Genomic DNA, 21,006 nt, shown 5'->3' on the forward strand with positions numbered 1-21,006 from the left:
CTGTCCTTAATATCAGGGTGCCACTGTGGTATGAAGCCATTTGCCCCTTAGGAAAGGAAAAAAAGAAAGGATTAATGTTCACTGAGTTTAAAAACTTCAATGCTTAGCAAAAAAGAAGGGAACAGGTGAGTGGATGGGAGTATGTGTACCAGTACAGAACATAAAGTAACAGAACACCACTCAGCTTTTGTGGGATGGAACATAGAGAAGTGGTTCAGAATTTAGAGCTGACTGAGCTGGGTTCAAATTCTGCATTTGCCAAGGATGCACTACCATAGCCAGTGAAGATGCTGTTATGGATGGTGTGTCCTTGGGTAAGTTACCTACCTTTAGGAGCCTCACTCACTAGGGTGAGTTTTCTCACTTTATAATTCTTTAAAAAGATTTATTTATTTGAGAGAGAGAGAATACATGAGCAGGGGGAAGGGCAAAGGGAGAGGGAGAAGCAGACTCCCCTCTGAGCCAGGAGCCTGATACAGAGCTCAGTCCCAGGACACTGGGGATTACAACCTGAGCCAAAGACAGACACTCAACCGACCAAGCCACCCAGGTATTCCGAGTTTTCTCACTTTAAATGGGTGAGATAACAATGCCCAGCTTAGATAATTATTGTAAGGACTCAGTGGTATATTAGTACGGGGAAGGTGCTTAACAAAGTATCTGTCACGCAGTAATGGTTCAATGAATGACAATAATAATGGTGATGATGATGGTACAATCTTGTGAGAGTACCTCTGTAGATACCTGTGCTGGTCTGAACCCACCACTGTAGTACGTGTGTGACAGAAAGAAGAACTTAAGCAAAAATCGGTTCAGCTGTGTGAATATCACCATATGGGAGGGAAGGCCAGATCCACTGGTAAAGATTCAAACACTGAGAGGGTAAGTGTGACAATGGAGAATCACAGAAACATTACTTGAAAGGAGATGAAACAGCACTAAGCCCAGGAGCCACGATCAAAGTTTGGTTGGCTATGAAGAAGAGAGGCAAGAGGATCTGGATCAACAATTAGAGGAGATAAGGACAGAGTAGCACACTAGCTTTAGTCTTTAGTGATGGTTTATATTTGTGTCACCTCTTCTATCTCCCTGAATATTTTGGTGGGTATTGGGGGAGGTGGCATTAGAGATTATTTACTTGATGCTTGTGTGTTAATTAGTCTCATTTTTACGACTAGACTTGTTACTGAGTAGCCTCTTATTAGATGCTTTTTAAAATTTTTTTTTTTAATTTTTTATTTATTTATGATAGTCACAGAGAGAGAGAGAGGCAGAGACACAGGCGGAGGGAGAAGCAGGCTCCATGCACCGGGAGCCCGACGTGGGATTCGATCCCGGGTCTCCAGGATCGCGCCCTGGGCCAAAGGCAGGCGCCAAACCGCTGCGCCACCCAGGGATCCCTATTAGATGCTTTTTTATGGATAGGATGAAAATCATTAGGTTGATAAGCAATCATTTAATTTCTGCCTCTTTTCGGGGAAGTCTGAACACAGTACTAGTGACAATACCAAGTCTCCAAATGTTGACAATTCCAATGAGAGTCTATAAGATTTGACAAAATAGTGATATTCGTCTGGAAAAATAATTTGGTAGAAACATTAGAAAATTTTTTAGGGCAATGAAATGGCCTTCATTCTTCTAGATTCCTGTTTATTTCAACAAATATTTGAGTTTGTCTGCTATATGTGAAAACAGTGCAAGACCTTTTTTTGGGGAAATATAAAAATAGATACCAATTGGGCATCTTTTGTGATATACTCTCTTTAAAAAATTTTTTTTTGTTACGATTTTATTTATTTATTCATGAGAGACAGAGAGAGAGAGAGAGAGAGAGAGAGAGGCAGAGACACAGGCAGAGGGAGAAGCAGGCTCCATGCAGGGAGCCCGACATGGGACTTGATCCCTGGTCTCTAGGATCACGCCCTGGGCTGAAGGCGGCGCTAAACCACTGAGCCACCTGGGCTGTCCTGCATATTCTCATATAACCCTATCTTTCTCCTTATGAGGGAACTATTTCTGTAGTTTGGGGTACAAGTGACAGAAAACTAAAATAACAAAGACATGAATAAGATGGAAATTTCTTTCTTATGTGTGAGAAGTCAGGAGGTAATTAGCTCAGGGTAGTTATAGAGCCTACATGGTCAGAGACTTGGGTTCCTTCTATCTTGTTCCATTATGAGGCTATCTTGGAAATGGCTTCTAAGTCTGAGGTCATTTCAAGACCCGAAATGGCTGCTGAATCTCTAGTTTTTGTTTCGGCATTCCAGTCTTTGAGGGCCACTTTCCATGGCACTTCTTGCATACCATTGGCCTAATCTTGGTCATATGGCCATACCCAGCAGTAAAGGAGGTTGAGAAATATAATCTATATTCAGGGAAATCATGTGTCCATCTAAAAACCAGAATTTCTGTTACTAAAGAAGGAGAGGAGGGTGGCTATTGGCCAGCCTCACTAATACTGGCTCTATTTAACAGATGTGGAGTCTCAGAGTAGTGGAGATTCGCTGGGTACATATGGCTGATAAATGGTCGAGCCTTCACAACTTATTATAAAGCAATAATTTATTAATTTCATATGGTGCTTGGGTAAGAGCAGGAAAATAGACTGGTAAAGAAGTGATTTCTTTGCTAACTTGCATAGGAGCTTAATTCATGAGCCACCGGGAGTTACACAATAACAAGGGAAGGGATGATTATTACATTGTTGGGACATTTGGCTTTCAATGCTGGAAAGAATTGGTCAGCTTGACCTTATGTTGCAGTGGAAACTCCAGATGAGTTTGAGTGAAAGGGCAAAACCTGGAGGTAAAGACAGGAAGATGTATACTGAGCTGTGTTGTGGGATCTAGGAGAGATGAACTATAGGACTCAGGTTAGGAGGAGTTAGGAGGCAAAACTTTTCCTGTCTACTTTCTTTTTTTATGTGGAATACATGAGTCAGAGACAAAGGACTTTATTACTAGCATAAAAAACATCACTGTGTATGTCCATTTCCCTTCCTCCACATCCCATGGGGGTGATGCCATGAGCTGTGCTTCTGTGTCACAGCTGGAAGCACTGATCTGGGGGACCTGCTGCTTTATAGCAGGCAGTAAGCAAGCCTGCTTTTCAGCCCTGAGGGAGATGTTGTCTCATCCCTCCAGGCTGTTCACAGCAAGTACAACCCTGAAAAATGGCTTGGGTAAAAGCTGGTCAGGACCTTGCATTCTTGGCATGCCCAGCAGGACATGTTAGAGTGCCAGAGACCATGAAGGAGTGAGTCCTCTAGCAGGTGGTTGCTGGGATTAAATGGGATAATGTTTGTAGAGTGTGTGTGCCAATAGGAAGCTCTCGAGCAGTTTTATCCCTTATAACATCTGTGGGCTCTGAAAATGGTCTTGTGATAACATAGTTATTACAGCATTTCCACTTGGTTTTCAGTGTTTAGACAAGACAGAAATTTCTGGAATTGACGGGGTTCTGGGCAGACTGACAGGAAGAGAAAGGCTAACTCAATTGCTTGTGTATAGTTTCTGCTTCCTTTTTTTTTTTAATTTTTATTTATTTATGATAGTCACACAGAGAGAGAGAGAGAGAGAGAGAGAGAGGAAGAGACACAGGCAGAGGGAGAAGCAGGCTCCATGCACCGGAAGCCCGACGTGGGATTCGATCCCGGGTCTCCAGGATCGTGCCCTGGGCCAAAGGCAGGCGCCAAACCGCTGCGCCACCCAGGGATCCCTAGTTTCTGCTTCCTTGAATATGTTTTTTTTTCTTTCTTGTATACATTTTATATCCAGTACCTCTCCAGGGCATGTACTCTGCTCGGTCTTGGTAAATGATAATTCTCTTCTTTCTTATGTCTAATCAAATGCAGTCTATTTTTTGAGCTTAATTGTTGTGGTTTGCTAGAATTTAAATAAAGTACACCGAGTTTTTCTTAAACAGGTTATTACTTTTTTTTAAAATTTTTATTTATTTATGATAGTCACACAGAGAGAGAGAGGGAGGCAGAGACATAGACAGAGGGAAAAGCAGGCTCCATGCACCAGGAGCCTGATGTGGGATTCAATGCCCGCTCTCTAGGATCGCGCCCTGGGCCAAAGGCAGGCGCTAAACTGCTGCACCACCCAGGGATCCCAAACAGGTTATTACTTGTTTATACACATATTTAGCAAAATCCTTGATAATTGGTTCCAAATTAATGAAACTTTAAACCCGTATGACATATGGATATAACATACCATAAAAATGTAGAGCTTGGTGATGTTTAAAGATTAGCTTAACTTTCCAGTGTTATAGAAGAGGAAACTGAGGCAAGAGATGAGAAGGCAGCCACTGACGAGTGGTCCCAGGTGCTGAGTAACAGATGCAGTGCTGGGTCTTCACCCATGGCCCCGTCTGAGAAGCCTTGAATCCATTAGGGTGAATAGAGAGGGGACCAAAGAGAATCTTTCTATAATTTTTGAGTAAATATCAGGCCAGGCCTTACCTATCCTCATTTGAAAATGAACAAATAGGAAAAGAACACTAGAGAGCACACACTGAAAGATCCACTGTATATAGGGAAATAAACAAGGCATGCAAGAGATAGAGGAAGAGCAAGCTTTGGGTTAAAGGTTTCCCAGCTTCAAGCGTCATCTTTTTTGTCCTCTCTGAGAAGTTCTAGTTGCTGTGAAAGGTAAGATGATGAGTCAACAGACGGAGATGAGAAAGGGGTTTGTGGATTCAAAGCACATAAGGAGATAAAGCACACAATGTTAGCATCTGGAATTGTGGCACTGCTGAAAGCCAAGGAGTCAGGAGGAAGACAATCTGGTGCTCTCAGAAGGGATAAGAAAGCAACAGAGGAGACCCCAGATGTGGATAATGGACCAGATTGGAGACCAGAGCAAACGGCCTAGAAGGAAGCCTCAATTATTCTGAATGGAAGAAGGACCGATTCTGTAAATTATAAAGGTTCATGTCGAACCAGGCAAAATTAGCAAAAATTAGTTAACACTTGAAATATCCAGGTGAAATATTTTTTTAATTTCAAGAATAAGGAGAGGGTATTATTAGCATCCTGGCAGAAAGAAGAGGAAATCAAAGAAAAAAAATTAGCTAGGCTCAAACTTATCTACACCATAGGTGCCAGAGGGCAGTGGGGCAGTGCCTATTGAGTTCTGAGGGAAAAATATAACCAAAGAATTTTATTCTCAACCCAGTTTAAGTTCCCATTTCATGGTAACAGAAATTCTTTTCAGTTGTGCAAGAACATACTTTGTGTGTAGATTTTACTACATCCATGCATCATTCTGGGGAAAAAAATCATTGGAAGGCGTGCTCTTGTCACTGAGAGATGATTTTTTTAAAATTTTTATTTATTTATGATAGTCACACACACACACACAGAGAGAGAGGCAGAGACATAGGCAGAGGGAGAAGCAGGCTCCACGCACCAGGAGCCCGACGTGGGATTCGATCCCAGGTCTCCAGGATCGCGCCCTGGGCCAAAGGCAGGCGCTAAACCGCTGCGCCACCCAGGGATCCCATGAGAGATGAATTAAAATAAAAGACCATCCATGGGCAAGGTCGAGAAAGAAAGGATTGACAGTGAGAATAGGACCATTCAAGCATAAAATGATTTCAAAGTAATTGTGATTATGATTATAAAGTATAATACAAATGAAATAATCATTGAGAACAGATAAAACATGCAACTGTAGTTAACAGAAAAAGCAGGCATTCCTGCTTAAACCAGAGATCATGCACATGAGTACACTCTGTCCTCTAAAGAACTATACAAATATGAGGGATAAAAATTTGAAAGCAAGCTCTGTGCCCTCCAGTCTGCCTGGACATGTGTTTTCTAGCTAGTGAAATGCTATGCAGATATACATTATACCTGGGGCCACTTATGTTGGGATTCCTCTGGGCTTCATCTTTTTGAACTGCCCTGGGGAGATTTGCTTGGCACCTTCATTTTTTAAAAATATTTTATTTATTTATTTGAGAGAAAGTGAGCATGAGCAGTAGGGAGGGGCAAAGGGAGAGGGAGAAACAGACTCACTGCTGAGCAGGGAGCCCAATGCGGGGCTTGATCCCAGGATCATGGGCCAAGCTGAAGGCAGCTTTTTAACTGACTGAACCACCCAGGTGCCCCGGCACCTTTATTCTGTAGGAGGGCATATCACTGGTGGAAATGTAAAATAGTACAGGTTCTTTGGAGAATGATTTGGCAGTTTCTCAAAAAATTAAACATGAAGTTACCTTGTGACTTAATAATTCCATTGCTAGGTGTGTACCCAAGAGAACTGAAAATAGATGCTTACACTAAAACTTGTACAGGCATTTTCATAGCAGTAGTAGTGTTATTTATGCTAGCCAAAAATGGAACAACTCAAATATCCATCAGTTAATGAATGCATAAACAAAATGTATACATCCATACAATGGAGTATTATTTAGCTATAAAAAAGAATGAAGTACTGATTCATACTACAATATGGATGAAACTTGAAACATTCTAAAGAAACCAGACACAGAAGACCACATGATTCATTTTTTATGAAATGTCTAGGAGAAGCATAGAGACAGAAAGTAGATTAGTGGCTGCCAGGGAAATGGGGGTATAGGAGTGAGTGCTAATGGGTACAGGATTTCTTTTGGGATGAAAATGTTCTGGAGTTAGATAGTGGGGATGAGTGTACAACTTAGTAAGTACGCTAAATAAAGCCTGTTGAGTTCTAAAGGGTCCATTTTTATGGTATGTAACTTTTGTCTCACTTAAAGAAAATAATCCTTTTCCTTATTATTAAATGTTAATTGTAGGAAAGTAAGAAAATAGAGACCAAAGAAATTAAAAAGCAGCCATCATCTCTCTTTTTTTGCTTTTTTTTTTTTAACATTGTTGACAATGTTATATTAGTTTTAGGTGTACAACATAGTGGTTAATGGTTTGACAATTCTGTACGTTACTCAGTGCTCATCGTAATAAATATAATTACTACCTGTCAAAATGCAGTGATATTACAATACTATTAACTGTATTCCCTATGCTGTACTTTTCATCTTCGTGACTTATTTAATACTGGAGCAATACTTTGTACCTCTTAATCCCCTTTATCTGTTTTGCTTGTCACCCACCTACTTCCCTCCTGGCAACCATCAGTTTTCTGTTTAAGAATCTGATTTGTTGGGGATCCCTGGGTGGTGCAGCGGTTTGGTGCCTGCCTTTGGCCCAGGGCGCGATCCTGGAGACCTGGGATCGAATCCCACGTCGGGTTCCCGGTGCATGGAGCCTGCTTCTCCCTCTGCCTATGTCTCTGCCTCTCTCTCTCTCTCTGTGTGACTATCATAAATAAATAAAAATTTAAAAAATTAAAAAAAAAATCTGATTTGTTGGGCAGCCTGGGTGGCTCAGCGGTTTATTTTTATTTTTATTTTTAATTTTTTTACTTTTTAAAACCAGAACGTTTATTTTGACTAATCGTTGAAATCCTTAAGATGAACTGGATGCTGCAACAGCTGCCCTCTTGGGCTTAGGTGTCGTTCCTTCACGGAATCCATGCCTGAATCTGCGGTATACAATTTTTAGGTGCCTCATTCGACCGGTCCCGGTGGTATTCCGTCTTTTAGCCTTGGCACTCCAGTTATACTTTCTCTTCCGCTTGGCAGGGTAGCCACACTTGCCGCAGGTGGACTTCTGAAGGTGGTAGGCCTTAGAGCCACAGCGGCGGCACAACGTGTGCGTCTTATTGCGACGCTTTCCGAACGATGACGTCCCCTTCGTCATCTTGTTTCCGCGGCAGACCCCAAAGAGCGGCTCAGCGGTTTAGTGCTGCCTTCGGCCCAGGGTGTGATCCTGGAGACCCCGGATTGAGTCCCACGTTGGGCTCCCTGCATGGAGCCTGCTTCTCCCTCTGCCTGTGTCTCTGCCTTTCTCTCTGTGTGTCTCTCATGAATGAATAAGTAAAATATTTAAAAAAATCTGATTTGTTTTGTTCTTTTAGGTTCCCTACATGTAAGCAAAATCATATTGTATTTGTCTTTTTCTGTTTAATTTCACTTCGCATGATACCCTTTAGGTCCATCCATGTTATCACAGATGGCAAGATACCATTCTTTTTTACGGATGAATAAAATTCCATTGTGTATATATGTATGCCATATTTTCTTTGTTCGTTCATCTGTCAGTGGACACTTGGACTGCTTCCATATCTTGGCTGTTGTAAATAATGCTGCAACAAATATACGGGTTATATATCTTTTTCAATTAGTGTTTTTATTTTCTTTGGGTAAATACCCAGTGATGGAATTATTGGATGATATGGTATTTCTAGTTTTAATTGTTTGAGGAACCTCCATACTATTTTCCACAGTGGCTGCACCAATTTACATTCTCATCAGCAGTGCCCAGGGGTTCCCTTTTCTCCACATCCTCACCAATATTTTTTTTTTAAAGATCTTATTTATTTATTTATGAGAGACACAGAGAGAGAGGCAGAGACATAGTTAGAGGGAGAAGCAGGCTCCCTACAGGGAGCTCGATGTGGAACTTGATTCCAGGATCCTGGGATCCTACCCTGAGCTGAAGGCAGACGCTCAACCACTGAGCCACCCAGGCATCCCTCACCAACACTTGTTATCTCCTTTTTGATACTAGCCATTCTTCTGAGTGGCATGAGGTGGTATCTCATTGTGGTTTTGATTTGCATTTCCCTGATGATTAGTGATGTTGAGCATCTTTTCATGTGTCTGTTGGCCATTTGTATATTTTCTTTAAAAAGATATTTATTCAGATCCCCTGCTCATTTTTTTTATTTTTTAATTTTTAATTTTTTAATTTTAATTTTTTATTTTTTATTGGTGTTTGCCAACATATAGAATAACACCCAGAGCTCATCCCATCAAGTGTCCCCCTCAGTGCCCATCACCCAGTCACCCCCACCCCCCACCCACCTCCCTTTCTACCACCCCTTGTTCGTTTCCCAGAGTTAGGAGTCTCTCATGTTCTGTCTCCCTTTCTGATATTTCCCACTCATTTTTCTCCTTTCCCCTTTATTCCCTTTCACTATTTTTTATATTCCTCAAATGAATGAGACCATATAATGTTTGTCCTTCTCTGATTGACTTACTTCGCTCAGCATAATACCCTCCAGTTCCATCCATGTCGAAACAAATGGTGGGTATTTGTCATTTCTAATGGCTGAGTAATATTCTCTTGTATACATAAGCTACATCTTCTTTATCCATTTGTCTTTCAATGGACACCGAGGCTCCTTCCACAGTTTGGCTATTGTGGACATTGCTGCTATAAACATCGGGGTGCAGGTGTCCCAGCGTTTCACTGCATCTGTATCTTTGGGGTAAATCCCCAGCAGTGCAATTGCTGGGTCGTAGGGAAGATCTATTTTTAACTCTTTGAGGAACCTCCACACAGTTTTCCATAGTGGCTGTACCAGTTCACATTCCCACCTACAGTGCAAGAGGGTTCCCCCTTTCTCCACATACTCTCCAACATTTGTTGTTTCCTGCCTTGTTAATTTTCCCCATTCTCACTGGTGTGAGGTGGTATCTCTTCAATAAATGGTGCTGGGAAAATTGGACATCCACATGCAGAAGAATGAAACTAGACCACTCTCTTTCACCATACACAAAGATAAACTCGAAATGGATGAAAGATCTAAATGTGAGATAAGATTCCATCAAAATCCTAGAGGAGAACACAGGCAACACCCTTTTTGAACTCAGCCACAGTAACTTCTTGCAAGATACATCCACGAAGGCCAAAGAAACAAAAGCAAAAATGAACTATTTGGACTAATGGACTAAATGGACTTCATCAAGATAAGAAGCTTTTGCACAGCAAAGGATACAGTCAACAAAACTAAAAGACAACCTACAGAATGGGAGAAGATATTTGCAAATGATGTATCAGATAAAGGACTAGTATCCAAGATCTATAAAGAACTTATTAAACTCAACAGCAAAGAAACAATGCAATCCTGAAGTGGGCAAAAGACATGAACAGAAATCTCACAGAGGAAGACATAGACATGGCCAATAAGCACATAAGATGTTCTGCATCACTTGCCATCAGGGAAATACAAATCAAAACCACAATGAGATACCACCTGCTCATTTTTAAATCAGATTATTTTGGTATTGAGTTGTATAGGCTCTTTTTAAAAATAATTTTTAAAAATTATTTATTAACTCATGAGAGACACAGAGAGAGGCAGAGACATAGGCAGAGGGAGAATCAGGGTTTCTGTGGGGAGCCTGATGTGGGACTCGATCCCATGACTTCTGGATCATGCCTTGAGCCAAAGACAGATGCTCAACCACTGAGCCACCCAGGAGTCCCTGTATAAGTTCTTTATATATTTGGATATTAACCTCTTATTGGATATGTCATTTGCAAATATCTTCTCTCATTCACTAGGTTTGATTTTTGTTTTGTTGTTGGTTTCCTTTGCTGTACAAATGCTTTTATTTTGGTGTTGACTTATTTATCTTATAACTGAAAGTTTGAACCTCTTAATCCCCTTCACTTCTTTCACCCATACCTCCATCCCCACCTCTGCTCTGGCAATTACCAGTTTGTTCTTTGTATTTAAGAGTCTGTTTTTTGTTTTGTTTTTTAAGATTCTGCATGTAAGTGAAATAATATGATATTTGTCTTTCTCTCTTTGCCTTATTTCACTTAGTGTAATAATACCCTCTAGGTCCATCCATGTTGTTGGCAAGATTTTATTCTTTCTTATCAGCTGTCATCTTATTATAAATACTTGGGGTATATATGTCCAGACTTTTTCTATGTGTCTTTCTCAGAGTTGGATTGATAGACTTTTTTATGCTTTTTTTCCTGTCATGAGTTGTGTTAGTATGGGCATAGTTCATGGGCATAGTCCACAAGCATGTTCTTTTATTAGCGTTATAGCCTCTTGCTATGGTGTTGACGTTGGAAACAGTGTTTTTCTGCAAGTGGCAACAGTACACTTTATGAAGTCCAAAGATGGGGGTTCTGTTTGGACTTCCCTTAGGTTTGTGAGCTTGAGAGAGGCTCTTAATTTCATTCTGCTCATCTGGAAAGAAATTGTAATACTTGGTGATATCTTATCCACCAGGATGGTTCAAAATGAAAAATAAAGGCAAAACCATATTAAGTGCTAGGAGGATATATAGCAGCCAGAACTCCCATGCCCTGCTGGTGGGAGTGTATATTGTGTTAGCCACTTTGGAAAACTGTATCATCTACTGAAGCTGAACATCTGCTTACCTACCTTATGACCTAGCAAGTTACTCCAAGGTATCCACCCTACTGAAAGGCATACAGATGTGTAGCAAATGGCATGCTCAAGAATATTTAGAGCACCATCTGTACCAGCCCAAACTGGACAACCCTAGTGTCTATCAGCTGTAGAATGGACAAATACAGTTGGTAAACTCTCACAGTGGACAACTGTAGTCAGTAAGAGTTAATTAATGAATAACAATTTGATGAAAAATCAGGATGAATTTCACAGATACAGTTTCATTCAGACACAAAGATTACATACTATATGATCCCATTCATATAAAGTTTAAACAGAACTAATCTATGCTGTTAGAAATCAGAATAGTGGCTACACTTGGGGGGCAGGTAGTGGTAGAAGGGAGTGCAGTGGGTTTCTGGGGTGTGCTGGCGATGATGTTCTGTCTCTCCATCTGGATGGGTGCTGGTCACATGGATGTATTCACTCTGAGAATTCTTTGACCTGTACACTTATATTGTGTGCACTTTTCTGTACATGTGTTACACGTCTGTAAAAAGCATATTTAAGTAGGGTCCATGCCCAGTATGGAGCTTGAACTCATAACCCTGAGATCAAGTCGCATGCTTTACTGACAGCCAGCCATGTGCCCCTGTAAAAAGTGTATTTTAGATCACTGAAGAAAGGAAGCATATCAATCACATACTCTTATTAAAACTGCAATAATAAGAATGAAAGTTTTATTGTATAGTTGATGAATAATATAATTATTGTAACTTATTTCATCTTTATTACTTTGATCATTTATTTGTTTTATAATGTATGTAACACATTGGTACATGAGAATGTATATTTAATTTACAAATAAATGTATGTATGTTAGAACTGTTGGCTTAATATTTCTCAATTGTTGGTACTGAAGGATCAAAAAGTTTGGTGAGCTGTGGCTCAGGGTCTTAACAAGGGGGTAGTCTGAGCAGAGGCTGGCTGTGGGAAGCAAGTGGGTGAGTGGGTGAGCCTCAGGCAGTTCAGTGGGTGTTCTGTGTTTAGGTTGGTTTCCTTGTGGCTGGAGCATAAAGTGTGAGACACACGAGGTGCTGGTGAAGCTAGAGAGGGAAGCAGTCTAGGCCTCCAGGGGCAAGGGCTGCAGGGAAGCTCTGAAAGGTGAAAGGACAAAAGCAAGGGGCTAGCAGAAGAAAGGAGCCAGTAGAGGAGGCCAGAAAGGCTAAGGGGATGGGAGGGACAGAGCCACACAGTCCTTATTAGGGGCTGAGAGCCGAGTTTCCAGAAAAAGGGACTAGTGAACCATGTTTAAAGCTAATAAGAGTGAAATAAGTCAGTTGGAGAAAGATAATTATCATATGGTTTCACTCATTTGGCATATAAGAAATAGTGAAAGAGACTATGTAAGGGAAAGGAGGGAAACTGAGTGAGGACAAATTAGAGAGGAAGACAAACCACGAGAGATTCTTTTTTTTTTTTTTTTTTAATTTTTATTTATTTATGATAGTCACAGAGAGAGAGAGAGAGAGGCAGAGACACAGGCGGAGGGAGAAGCAGGCTCCATGCACCGGGAGCCTGATGTGGGATTCGATCCCGGGTCTCCAGGATCGCGCCCTGGGCCAAAGGCAGGCGCCAAACCGCTGCGCCACCCAGGGATCCCACCACGAGAGATTCTTAACTCTGGGAAACAGACAAAGGGTTGCAGAAGGGGAGGTGGGTGGGGGGATGGGGTAACCAGGTGATGGGCACTAAGGAGGGCACTTGATGGGATGAGCACTGGGTATTAGACTATTTGTTGGCAAATTGAATTCACATAAAATATTTTTAAAAAAGCTATCAAGAAGTGGGGCTGCCTGAGGCTACTAGCCTCAGCAAATTGGGAGGTCTCGGCCTGGGAAGGAGCAGCCCCACTAGTTAGGTGGAGTGTTACCAAGTGGGTAGTAGTGAGATGATGCAGTGCTAAGGGAGTCGGAGTATTTGATGGAAAGCAGCCTGGAGTTCAAGGGTCAGAGCTCTTTTGAAGACTGGGGAGAACTACAGGTGTTCTCAGGTAGAGGGTAGAATCAAGAGAGTGGAAGAGATTGGGGTTGCCAGGGAGGGGGTGCCAAGCCCCAAGCCCAGGTCAGCAGTTGGCAGCTGCCTCTTTCTCAGAGATGGGAGCAGAGGACCAGGAGAAGATGGAGAAACATTTAGATAAAGGGAGGGATCTGAGAGAGTTGAAGTCAACTTTCCTCAGTGAAGGAGGTGATGCAGCCGCCCACTGGGGTGTGCAGTGAGATGTGGAGGTGTGGGGAGAAAGGGTGCTTTGAAGGAGCGAAACCAGCGACGTGGGGTGGGGGTGGGGCCTTTGCAGGCACCCTGTGCAGGATGCTTATCTGTGTCAGCGGGTCTGGTTGAGAGGCTGCCTCCAAGTGTGCTCCGAGGGTAGGGGTGTTTGTTTCTGGGCACGCCTGAGTTCCTTTCCTGCTGGGTAGTGCCTGATGCCACGGCTTCTACTTTGGGACTGCCAGAATGCATTTCCCTATGGAGTCAGTGCTTTCTCTGGGGTTGATTCCTCAGGCAGACCCTCACGGGCTTACCACAGCATGTATCTAAAGCATTCTGGGAAAGAAGAATAGTGACCGAAGAAGTTTAAGTTGATTTTGATCCACTTAGGACAGGCATTGCTACCTTGTAGGCTAATGGTGATATCAGATATTGGTCTGTGGGAAAAATATTTGACATTTCAAAGAACAGATTGAACTCAGATCTTATAGTGCTAAAGTTGGGTCTGACCTTGCTTTGAAAAACAAATCTTACCATATTGAAGCACCGATGTAAATGGAGTTATTATTCTTCCTACTTTTACAGTGGCTACTGTGTGCAAAGAGACGTGCTGGGATGGTATATCCTATTGACCTGGGATTATGAAGCCCGTCATGTATTCCTGGTAAGTTGGCTTATGGACCTGAGCAAGATGTGCTTGCATGAGCATAGGACTGTGATGTGCAGCCACTGACTGGTGCATTCAGGTACGGGGTGGTCTGGGTGGTGGTGCAGCCAGAGGAAGTTGACTGCCAAATGGTGTCTGCAGGGCTGAGGAGCTACTGGGTGGCTTTCAGGGCATGAGGCATGCTCAGGAAGCCATGTGTGCAGAGAGTGTTTTAGGGGTTCCTTTGCCAGTTTAAATTCTGAGGTTTTCTCTGTTGGTTTTATGTGAAGGGCCTTCCCTTTCTTCCTCCACCTCCTTATGCAAAACCTCTTGTTGCTGCCCTGTTGTGCTGTCACCCCTTTGCTTCCACTGGTCAGAAGAAAGAGGTTCTATATCTGACTCCCTAAGAGCTGGAATGACCTCCTTTCTCTCAGCCTCAGCCAGGTCCCTGTCCCTCCCCCAGACCACTGTCCTCTCTTTCCAGTTCAGTACCTACCACTTTTGGCTGTCCTTGCCTCAGACCCTCCCTTTAACAGAAAGGCCAGCTCTTGTGCCAGGTGCTTGGCCGTGGGAAGAAGACTGAAGGCATAGGAAGACAAGTAAGATGTGGTCATTGTCTTCAAGATACTTCATTCTACAGGGCACCCCCTGCCACCCACTTCCACTGCCTACCCCCATTCTTGCTCCCTGAGATTGTGCCCATCCTACCTGGGACCTCTTCTGAGAAGGTTTTTCTGCACTCCCCAGCTGCTGGAGCTCTCCTTCATTTTATTTATTTTATTTTATTTTATTTTTTATTTTATTTTATTTTATTTTATTTTGTTTTGTTTTGTTTTGTTTTATTTATTTTATTTTATTATTTATTTTATTTTATTTTTATTTTATTATTTTATTTTATTTTATTTTATTTTATTATTTTATTTATTTTTAAAAGATTTATTTAGTTGTTAGAGTGCGCACCTGTGCAAGAGCCAAGTTCGGGGAGGGGCAGAGAGAGGGAGAAGTAGGCTCCCTTCAGTGCAGAGCCTGATGTGGGGCTTGATCCCACCTGAGATCATGACCTGAGCCGAAGGCAGACGTCTACTTAACTGACTGAGCCACCCAACGGCCCTGATCTCCTTCCTTTTAAACCCTTGTGACATATGTTTTAGCCTCCTCATGGCCCTGGCTACATTCTGCATTGTGTCTTGTTTTTGGGGTGTACCCTGTACCACCTACCTTAACTCCTTGACTAGACTTTAAGCTCTTCTAAGGCAGGGGTTGTTTCTTGCTCATTATTGTATGCTGGGCAGTGCCTTGCTTAGAACCTTATACACAGTGGGTGCTCAATAATTGTTATTAGACTGAAACCAACTTGGATTCTCTTATGGCTCTCAGCGTCTATCCTCTTTGTGGCCATGGTCCTCAGGTCTTGAGATAATGGAAAAAAATAAAAGGGGGAGAGGCAGAGTGTTTGCCTGAAAGAATCCTAAGAGATTCTGTTTAGGTAGGAGCAGTCACAACAGTGGTAAAAGCTGAAATATTATAATATTTCAGATTCTTCTAGTAGCCTTACCATTCTGTCAACCCAGTGTCACAAAAGAGGCAGAAAGTACAGTCTCTGATGCTTTCCTACCAGGGATTCAGTCTTCCTTGATGTTGCATAATTAACTACAAGACAAGTAATTCATATAGTGCTTAGACAAAACACTTTCCCTGAAGCTTACCCACTGGTGGGATTAATTCCCCTAAGGAGGATGCTGGAGACAACTCCTGGTATAGAGGTAGGAGTGTATGACAAAACAGACTCAGAGAAAGCGATTTCCCTGACATTGCACAACAATTAGTGGCAGAACTGAGATTGGACTCTCTCAGTCAATCTTGTTCTAGAAATGGAGCTCCTCTTCAGGATGAGGTATCTGGCTAGCTCAGGTGGAAGAACACTTGACTCTTGATCTCGGAATTGTGAGTTTGAGCCTCATGCTGGATGTAGAGATTACTTAAAAATAAATAAATAAAAAAATTAAAAGACTACAAAAAAAAGAACTGGATTTCAGGAGAGGGGCTATGGCTGCCTACTTGCTGTTCATGGGACATCTGGGCAGAATTGCTCAGATGTAATAGAATCTGAGATTCTATTACAACTGTGATAGAAACAGTAGAGGGAAATTTCAGTGAACTGAAGAAAAACATGATTGTTCAAATTCAGTGGATTCATCCAGTTCACACTAAAGCCAACACTTACCTCTGTTTTCTTGTAAAATTCTTAGACTCCAAGAAGAAAGAGAAAAATCTTAAAATTTTGTAAGAAGAAAGAGGAGGTTCTCAAAGGAAAGAGAATTAGAATCTTATTGGGCTTCCCATTTGTGACCCTGGAGGCAGGAAGGCAGTGGACCCGTACCTGCAGACTGTTCAAGGGAGAGGGGCCATGGTCCTCTGTATATGCAGCCAAGATGCCACTCATAGGTTATTGCAAAAGAAAGGCATTTCAGACACATGAAGGCATAAGTCATACAGTATGTCTTCAGGTGTGTAGGTGAGAAAATGTGCGGTAGAGTTCTCCAGTAGAAGGATGGTGAGAGCAGGGCTGAGATGATGAGGCTGGGCAAGAGTGCAGGAAGCAGTGGGGAGTAGTGTACCTGTCAGTGCATGTGGTTTAATCTCAGTGGCTATTGCTGTTCTGAGGTGCTTTTTATTGTGCTAAGTTACTGACGATTTTTAAGATAGAGAGGAACTGCGTATGGAAAAACATAATAGGCTGAACATAAAAATTCTAAACTACCCTTGCAAAACCTAAGGCTTTGTGAGAAGGGAGGAGAGAGTAGGGAAATAAGTGGTCACTCAAATAAACAGAGCAAATGAAACATAGAGGCATGGTCGTTCACTTGTGTTCTGGAAGAAAATGTGTCCAGTTTTGACTTTTGGGGATCAGAAGATATATTAGGACTAGATTTGGTTATGTATAGTAGACAACCCCTGCATAACAATGGCTAACACAATAAAGGTTTATATGTTTTCATCTCATGAAAAAGTAAAGAGGTGGACAGTCTAGGACTGGTACAGTGGAATCAGAGTCATCCCAGACCCAGGTTCCTTATATCTTGCTGCTCTTCCATCCATGGCAGATTGCCTCCTGATTCAAGATGTCTGCTTGAGGTCCAGTCATCACATCTGCATTCCAGGAGACAGAGGGGGAAAAGGGGTATACCCTTTCCCATCCAGACACTTCTCAAAAGTCTCACACAGCACTAGTATTTACACCTCATTGAGTAGAGCTTAGCCACACTGAGCTTCAAGGAAACATAGGGTGTGCTTAGCTAAAAATAGGAGTTCTCATGCTAAAGAAGAAAGGAGGAAAGAAAGAAATTGAGATCTCTGCCTCAGAAGATAATCACTAGCAGAATGTAAATTAAAACAAGTTTTCTTTTTTACCTTTTTAATTGGCAAAAAGTTACAAAGATTGATAAAACCAGCTGTACAGTAAATGGGGAAGTTGGTCCTCTTACATTGCTGGTGGGAGTATAAATTGTCCTAACTTTTGGGGAACATAATCTGAAAATATCTGGTAAAAATTAAAATATCCCTAATCAGGAAACTCATCAGTGCACTTCTAGGAACCTGTACTGCAGGAATAAAGCACCAATGCAAAAAGCAATACAAAGCTGTTTTCTGCACCACTGTTTGTATTGGCAAAAAGGTGGGAGGAATGGAAGCACCTATCAGCGATAGATTAGGCAGTGATTACAAAGGAGCCAGCTTTTTCTCTTTTGACCCGGGAGAAGGCCACAACCTGTTGTAGGTTTCAAAGATAAATTGCATAATAATGTCTCTAGCAGGTGTTGCAAACTGGTGGCCCATGGTGGCATTTAACACTGTGCTGGGCACAGTGCTTTACACAGTGAATTGACTCTCTTTTCACAATGAAGTCACAAGGTTGGTACTATCCGTTTACCTATTTTCAGAGGAGGAAATTGAAGCACAGAGAGACTAAATAACTTTCTTGTGGTCACCCAGCCAATACACGCTGGGCCCACAATGTGAGTAGGCCTCCAGAATCTGAACTTTCATCAACTTTCATCAACTCTGCTACCCAGTCCAAGGAGCTCTCTCTAGTCTCCCTCTTGGTTGCTTTGTACAGCCAGTTCAGTGCTTTACAAGTGTTCAAAATGGAAAGTTCTAAGTGGTGTACTTAGTTGCAGGCCCTGTGTGTCCTTATCCTGTTATTCCTGCAGCTTCACCAGTGACATGATCTGCCTGGGCTCTGCAGGCCCTTGATGGTATGACTTTGGGTTCTGGTATGAGTCCCACTTAGTTATGTGTATTTATGTTGCTTGGCAGAAAGGCTCAGGAATACACCTTGCTGCTCACTGTGATTACCTTTGGTGGCTAGAACCAGGAGGGTGGTCGGGAGAGGGTGTGTTGATGGCTTTTATTTGTACATCGTATTGGGTTTGACTTTTTAAAAAATATTTTATTTATTTATTCATTAGAATACACAGAGAGGAGAGAAAGAGAGAGAGAGAGACAGACAGACAGAAACACAGGCAGAGGGAGAAGCAGGCTCCATGCAGGGAGCCTGATGTGGGACTTGATCCTGGGTCTCCAGGATCACGCCCTGGGCTGAAGGCGGCGCTAAACCGCTGAGCCACCCGGGCTGCCTGGGTTTGACTTCTAACAACAGGGATCTGTTGCTTTTGTAGTTTTAGCAGGAAGTCCAATAAAGTACAATTTAAAAAGAATTGTTCCAACTCTGTGAAGAAAGCCCATGGTATTTTTTTTTAAGATTTTATTTATTTATTCATGACAGACACACACAGAGAAAGAGAGAAAGAGAGAGAGAGAGAGAGGGAGAGAGAGGCAGAGACAGAGGCAGAAAGAGAAGCAGGCTCCCTGCAGGGAGACTGACGTGGGACTTGATCCCAGGTCTCCAGGATCACACCCCGGGCTGAAGGCGGCGCTAAACAGCTAGGCCACAGGGGCTTCCCTAGTCCATGGTATTTTGATAGGGATTGCATTAAATGTGTAAATTGGTCTGCACAGCATTGACATTTTCACAATGTTAATTCTTCCAATCCATGAGCATGGAATATTTTTCCATCTCTTTGTGTCTTCCTCAATTCCTTTCAGAAGTGTTCTGTAGTTTTTAGGGTATAGATCCTTTACCTCTTTGGTTAGGTTTATTCCTAGGTATCTTATGCTTTTGGGTGCACTTGTAAATGGGATTGACTCCTTAATTTCTCTTTCTTCAGTCTCATTGTTAGTGTATAGAAATGTCACTGACTTCTGGGCGTTGATTTTGTATCCTGCCACACTGCCGAATTGCTGTATGAGTTCTAGCAATCTTGGGGTGGAGTCTTTTGGGTTTTCTATGTGTAACTGTACCTTCCTTTCTGTCACTTGTTTGTTTCTTCCTCTAAAAAGATTTTATTTATTCATGAAAGACACAGAGAAAGAGGCACATAGGCAGAGGGAGAAGCAGGTTCTCTGTGGGGAGCCCGATGTGGGACTTGATCCCATGACCTTGGGATCACACCCTGAACCAAAGGCAGATGCTCAGCCACTGAGCCACCCAGGTGCCCCCTGTCACTTCTTTTTTTCCACATGTTTCTTTTGAGATTGTCTTTATACATCACTGCTTAAGCAAGGACACTTGAGCTTTCCTTTCTGTAGGATGCAGGTTCACCCAGGCCATCAGTTGTAACATCTGACACCTTCTGACTTTTGAAAATTTTATTCTGGAAGGTAGACATAGACAACAGGACAAAGGTTGCTCAGGAACCTCAGGGTTTGTGAGCCATGGAAGCCATGGGCTGGCTCCTGACGCAGCTCGCATGACCCTCCTACTGGATGTCTTGGAGAGACAGCTGAGTGTTGCTCTCAGGACATGATTCAGGACAACTGTGACAAATGCCGTGGAGGAGAAGTGTGGGTGTTATCAAAGCCTGTAGGAGAAAGACATAACAGAGGGGGTCACAGAAGGGTTCCTGGAGGAAGTAACATCTAAGGTAAGAACAGAGCAGGAAGGAACCAGGATAGGAGGAAGGGGGAGGATGCTTTCATGGCCCCTGTTTACACCTGGCTATGAGAGACTGCAGGATAGGCAGAGCCACTGGTGAGCTCCAGAAACATTTTGGCAGCAGTTCTTGTCTATATATCTCTCCTTTCTTGACACTTCCAAGGGGCTGGCAAAGGGACTGCACACTCTCCACACAGAGCCTGTTCCTCTACAGGCAGGGCCTATGGTTCTTGAGAGTTTGGTACCTCTGAGCCCCTTCTTTGCTTCCCCTGTGGGGACCAAGCCCTGACCACTTGAGAGTGGGAGGCACGAGGAAGGAATTGAGTGAGGAAGCACACCGAAAGCAGGGACAGCAAGGATAAGATGCAACATTCAGATGGGAGCCTGGAAGGGATTGTTAAGGCAAGTCTTATCTGCTTTTAATTGAGGCTCCTCCCGGGAGGTAGCGTCTACCTGGGTCCTGCCTGAGCTGAGCCGGAACCCAGAGTTTCTGTCCCCCCCCCCCCACTCAAGTATCAACCCCAAGTATTCATATCACTTCCCCTTCCTCCTCTTCCCACACCACCCCCTGCCCCCATGCTGCAGGGGTGCTTGTGCCTACCAGAGGGCCCTCTCTCCTTGAAGTCCTTTTGTGCAGTCCTTGAGCCTTTTGGGGGACAACAGAACCAGGTGGCTGGGGGTGCTGTTGGGGTGGCTTAAGTATTGCAGTCTTCTTTTGATCTTGCCCCTTTTCACGGTAGGCTGGGGGAATAGTTCATCCATTTTTATTGAGAACACAGCTGACCACTGGGTACTGTGCTGGGAGTTGAGAACTTTGTGTGCTGGGTGCTGTAACAATACTTATCCCACAGAGATAAGGGACACCTCAGCTCAAGGACTTA

At 42.8% G+C, this 21,006-nt stretch overlaps 2 protein-coding genes across 6 annotated transcripts in view; one reads left to right on the forward strand and one right to left on the reverse strand.

Moving 5' to 3' along the window:
- RALGPS1 (Ral GEF with PH domain and SH3 binding motif 1) overlaps positions 1-21,006 on the forward strand; it is a 292,653-nt gene that overhangs the window by 13,349 nt on the left and 258,298 nt on the right. For all 5 annotated transcript variants that reach the window (XM_041724551.1, XM_041724552.1, XM_041724553.1 and 2 more), the window contains exon 2: positions 14,070-14,148. The gene's annotated coding sequence lies outside the window, so the exon portion shown is untranslated. The remainder of the gene's footprint in view (positions 1-14,069; positions 14,149-21,006) is intronic.
- LOC121472907 (60S ribosomal protein L37) lies at positions 7,408-7,801 on the reverse strand. Its single transcript, XM_041724557.1, has one exon. It carries the CDS (start codon positions 7,751-7,753, stop codon positions 7,460-7,462), a length of 294 nt encoding a protein of 97 aa, XP_041580491.1. The 5' UTR covers positions 7,754-7,801; the 3' UTR covers positions 7,408-7,459.

This window comes from Vulpes lagopus, chromosome 12 (assembly GCF_018345385.1).
Source record: "Vulpes lagopus strain Blue_001 chromosome 12, ASM1834538v1, whole genome shotgun sequence".
Classification (NCBI taxonomy): Eukaryota; Metazoa; Chordata; class Mammalia; order Carnivora; family Canidae; genus Vulpes; species Vulpes lagopus.

Bases quoted from the DNA above. Each gene is read 5' to 3' on its own strand.
- LOC121472907 (XM_041724557.1), bottom strand. From the start codon at position 7,753: ATGACGAAGGGGACGTCATCGTTCGGAAAGCGTCGCAATAAGACGCAC.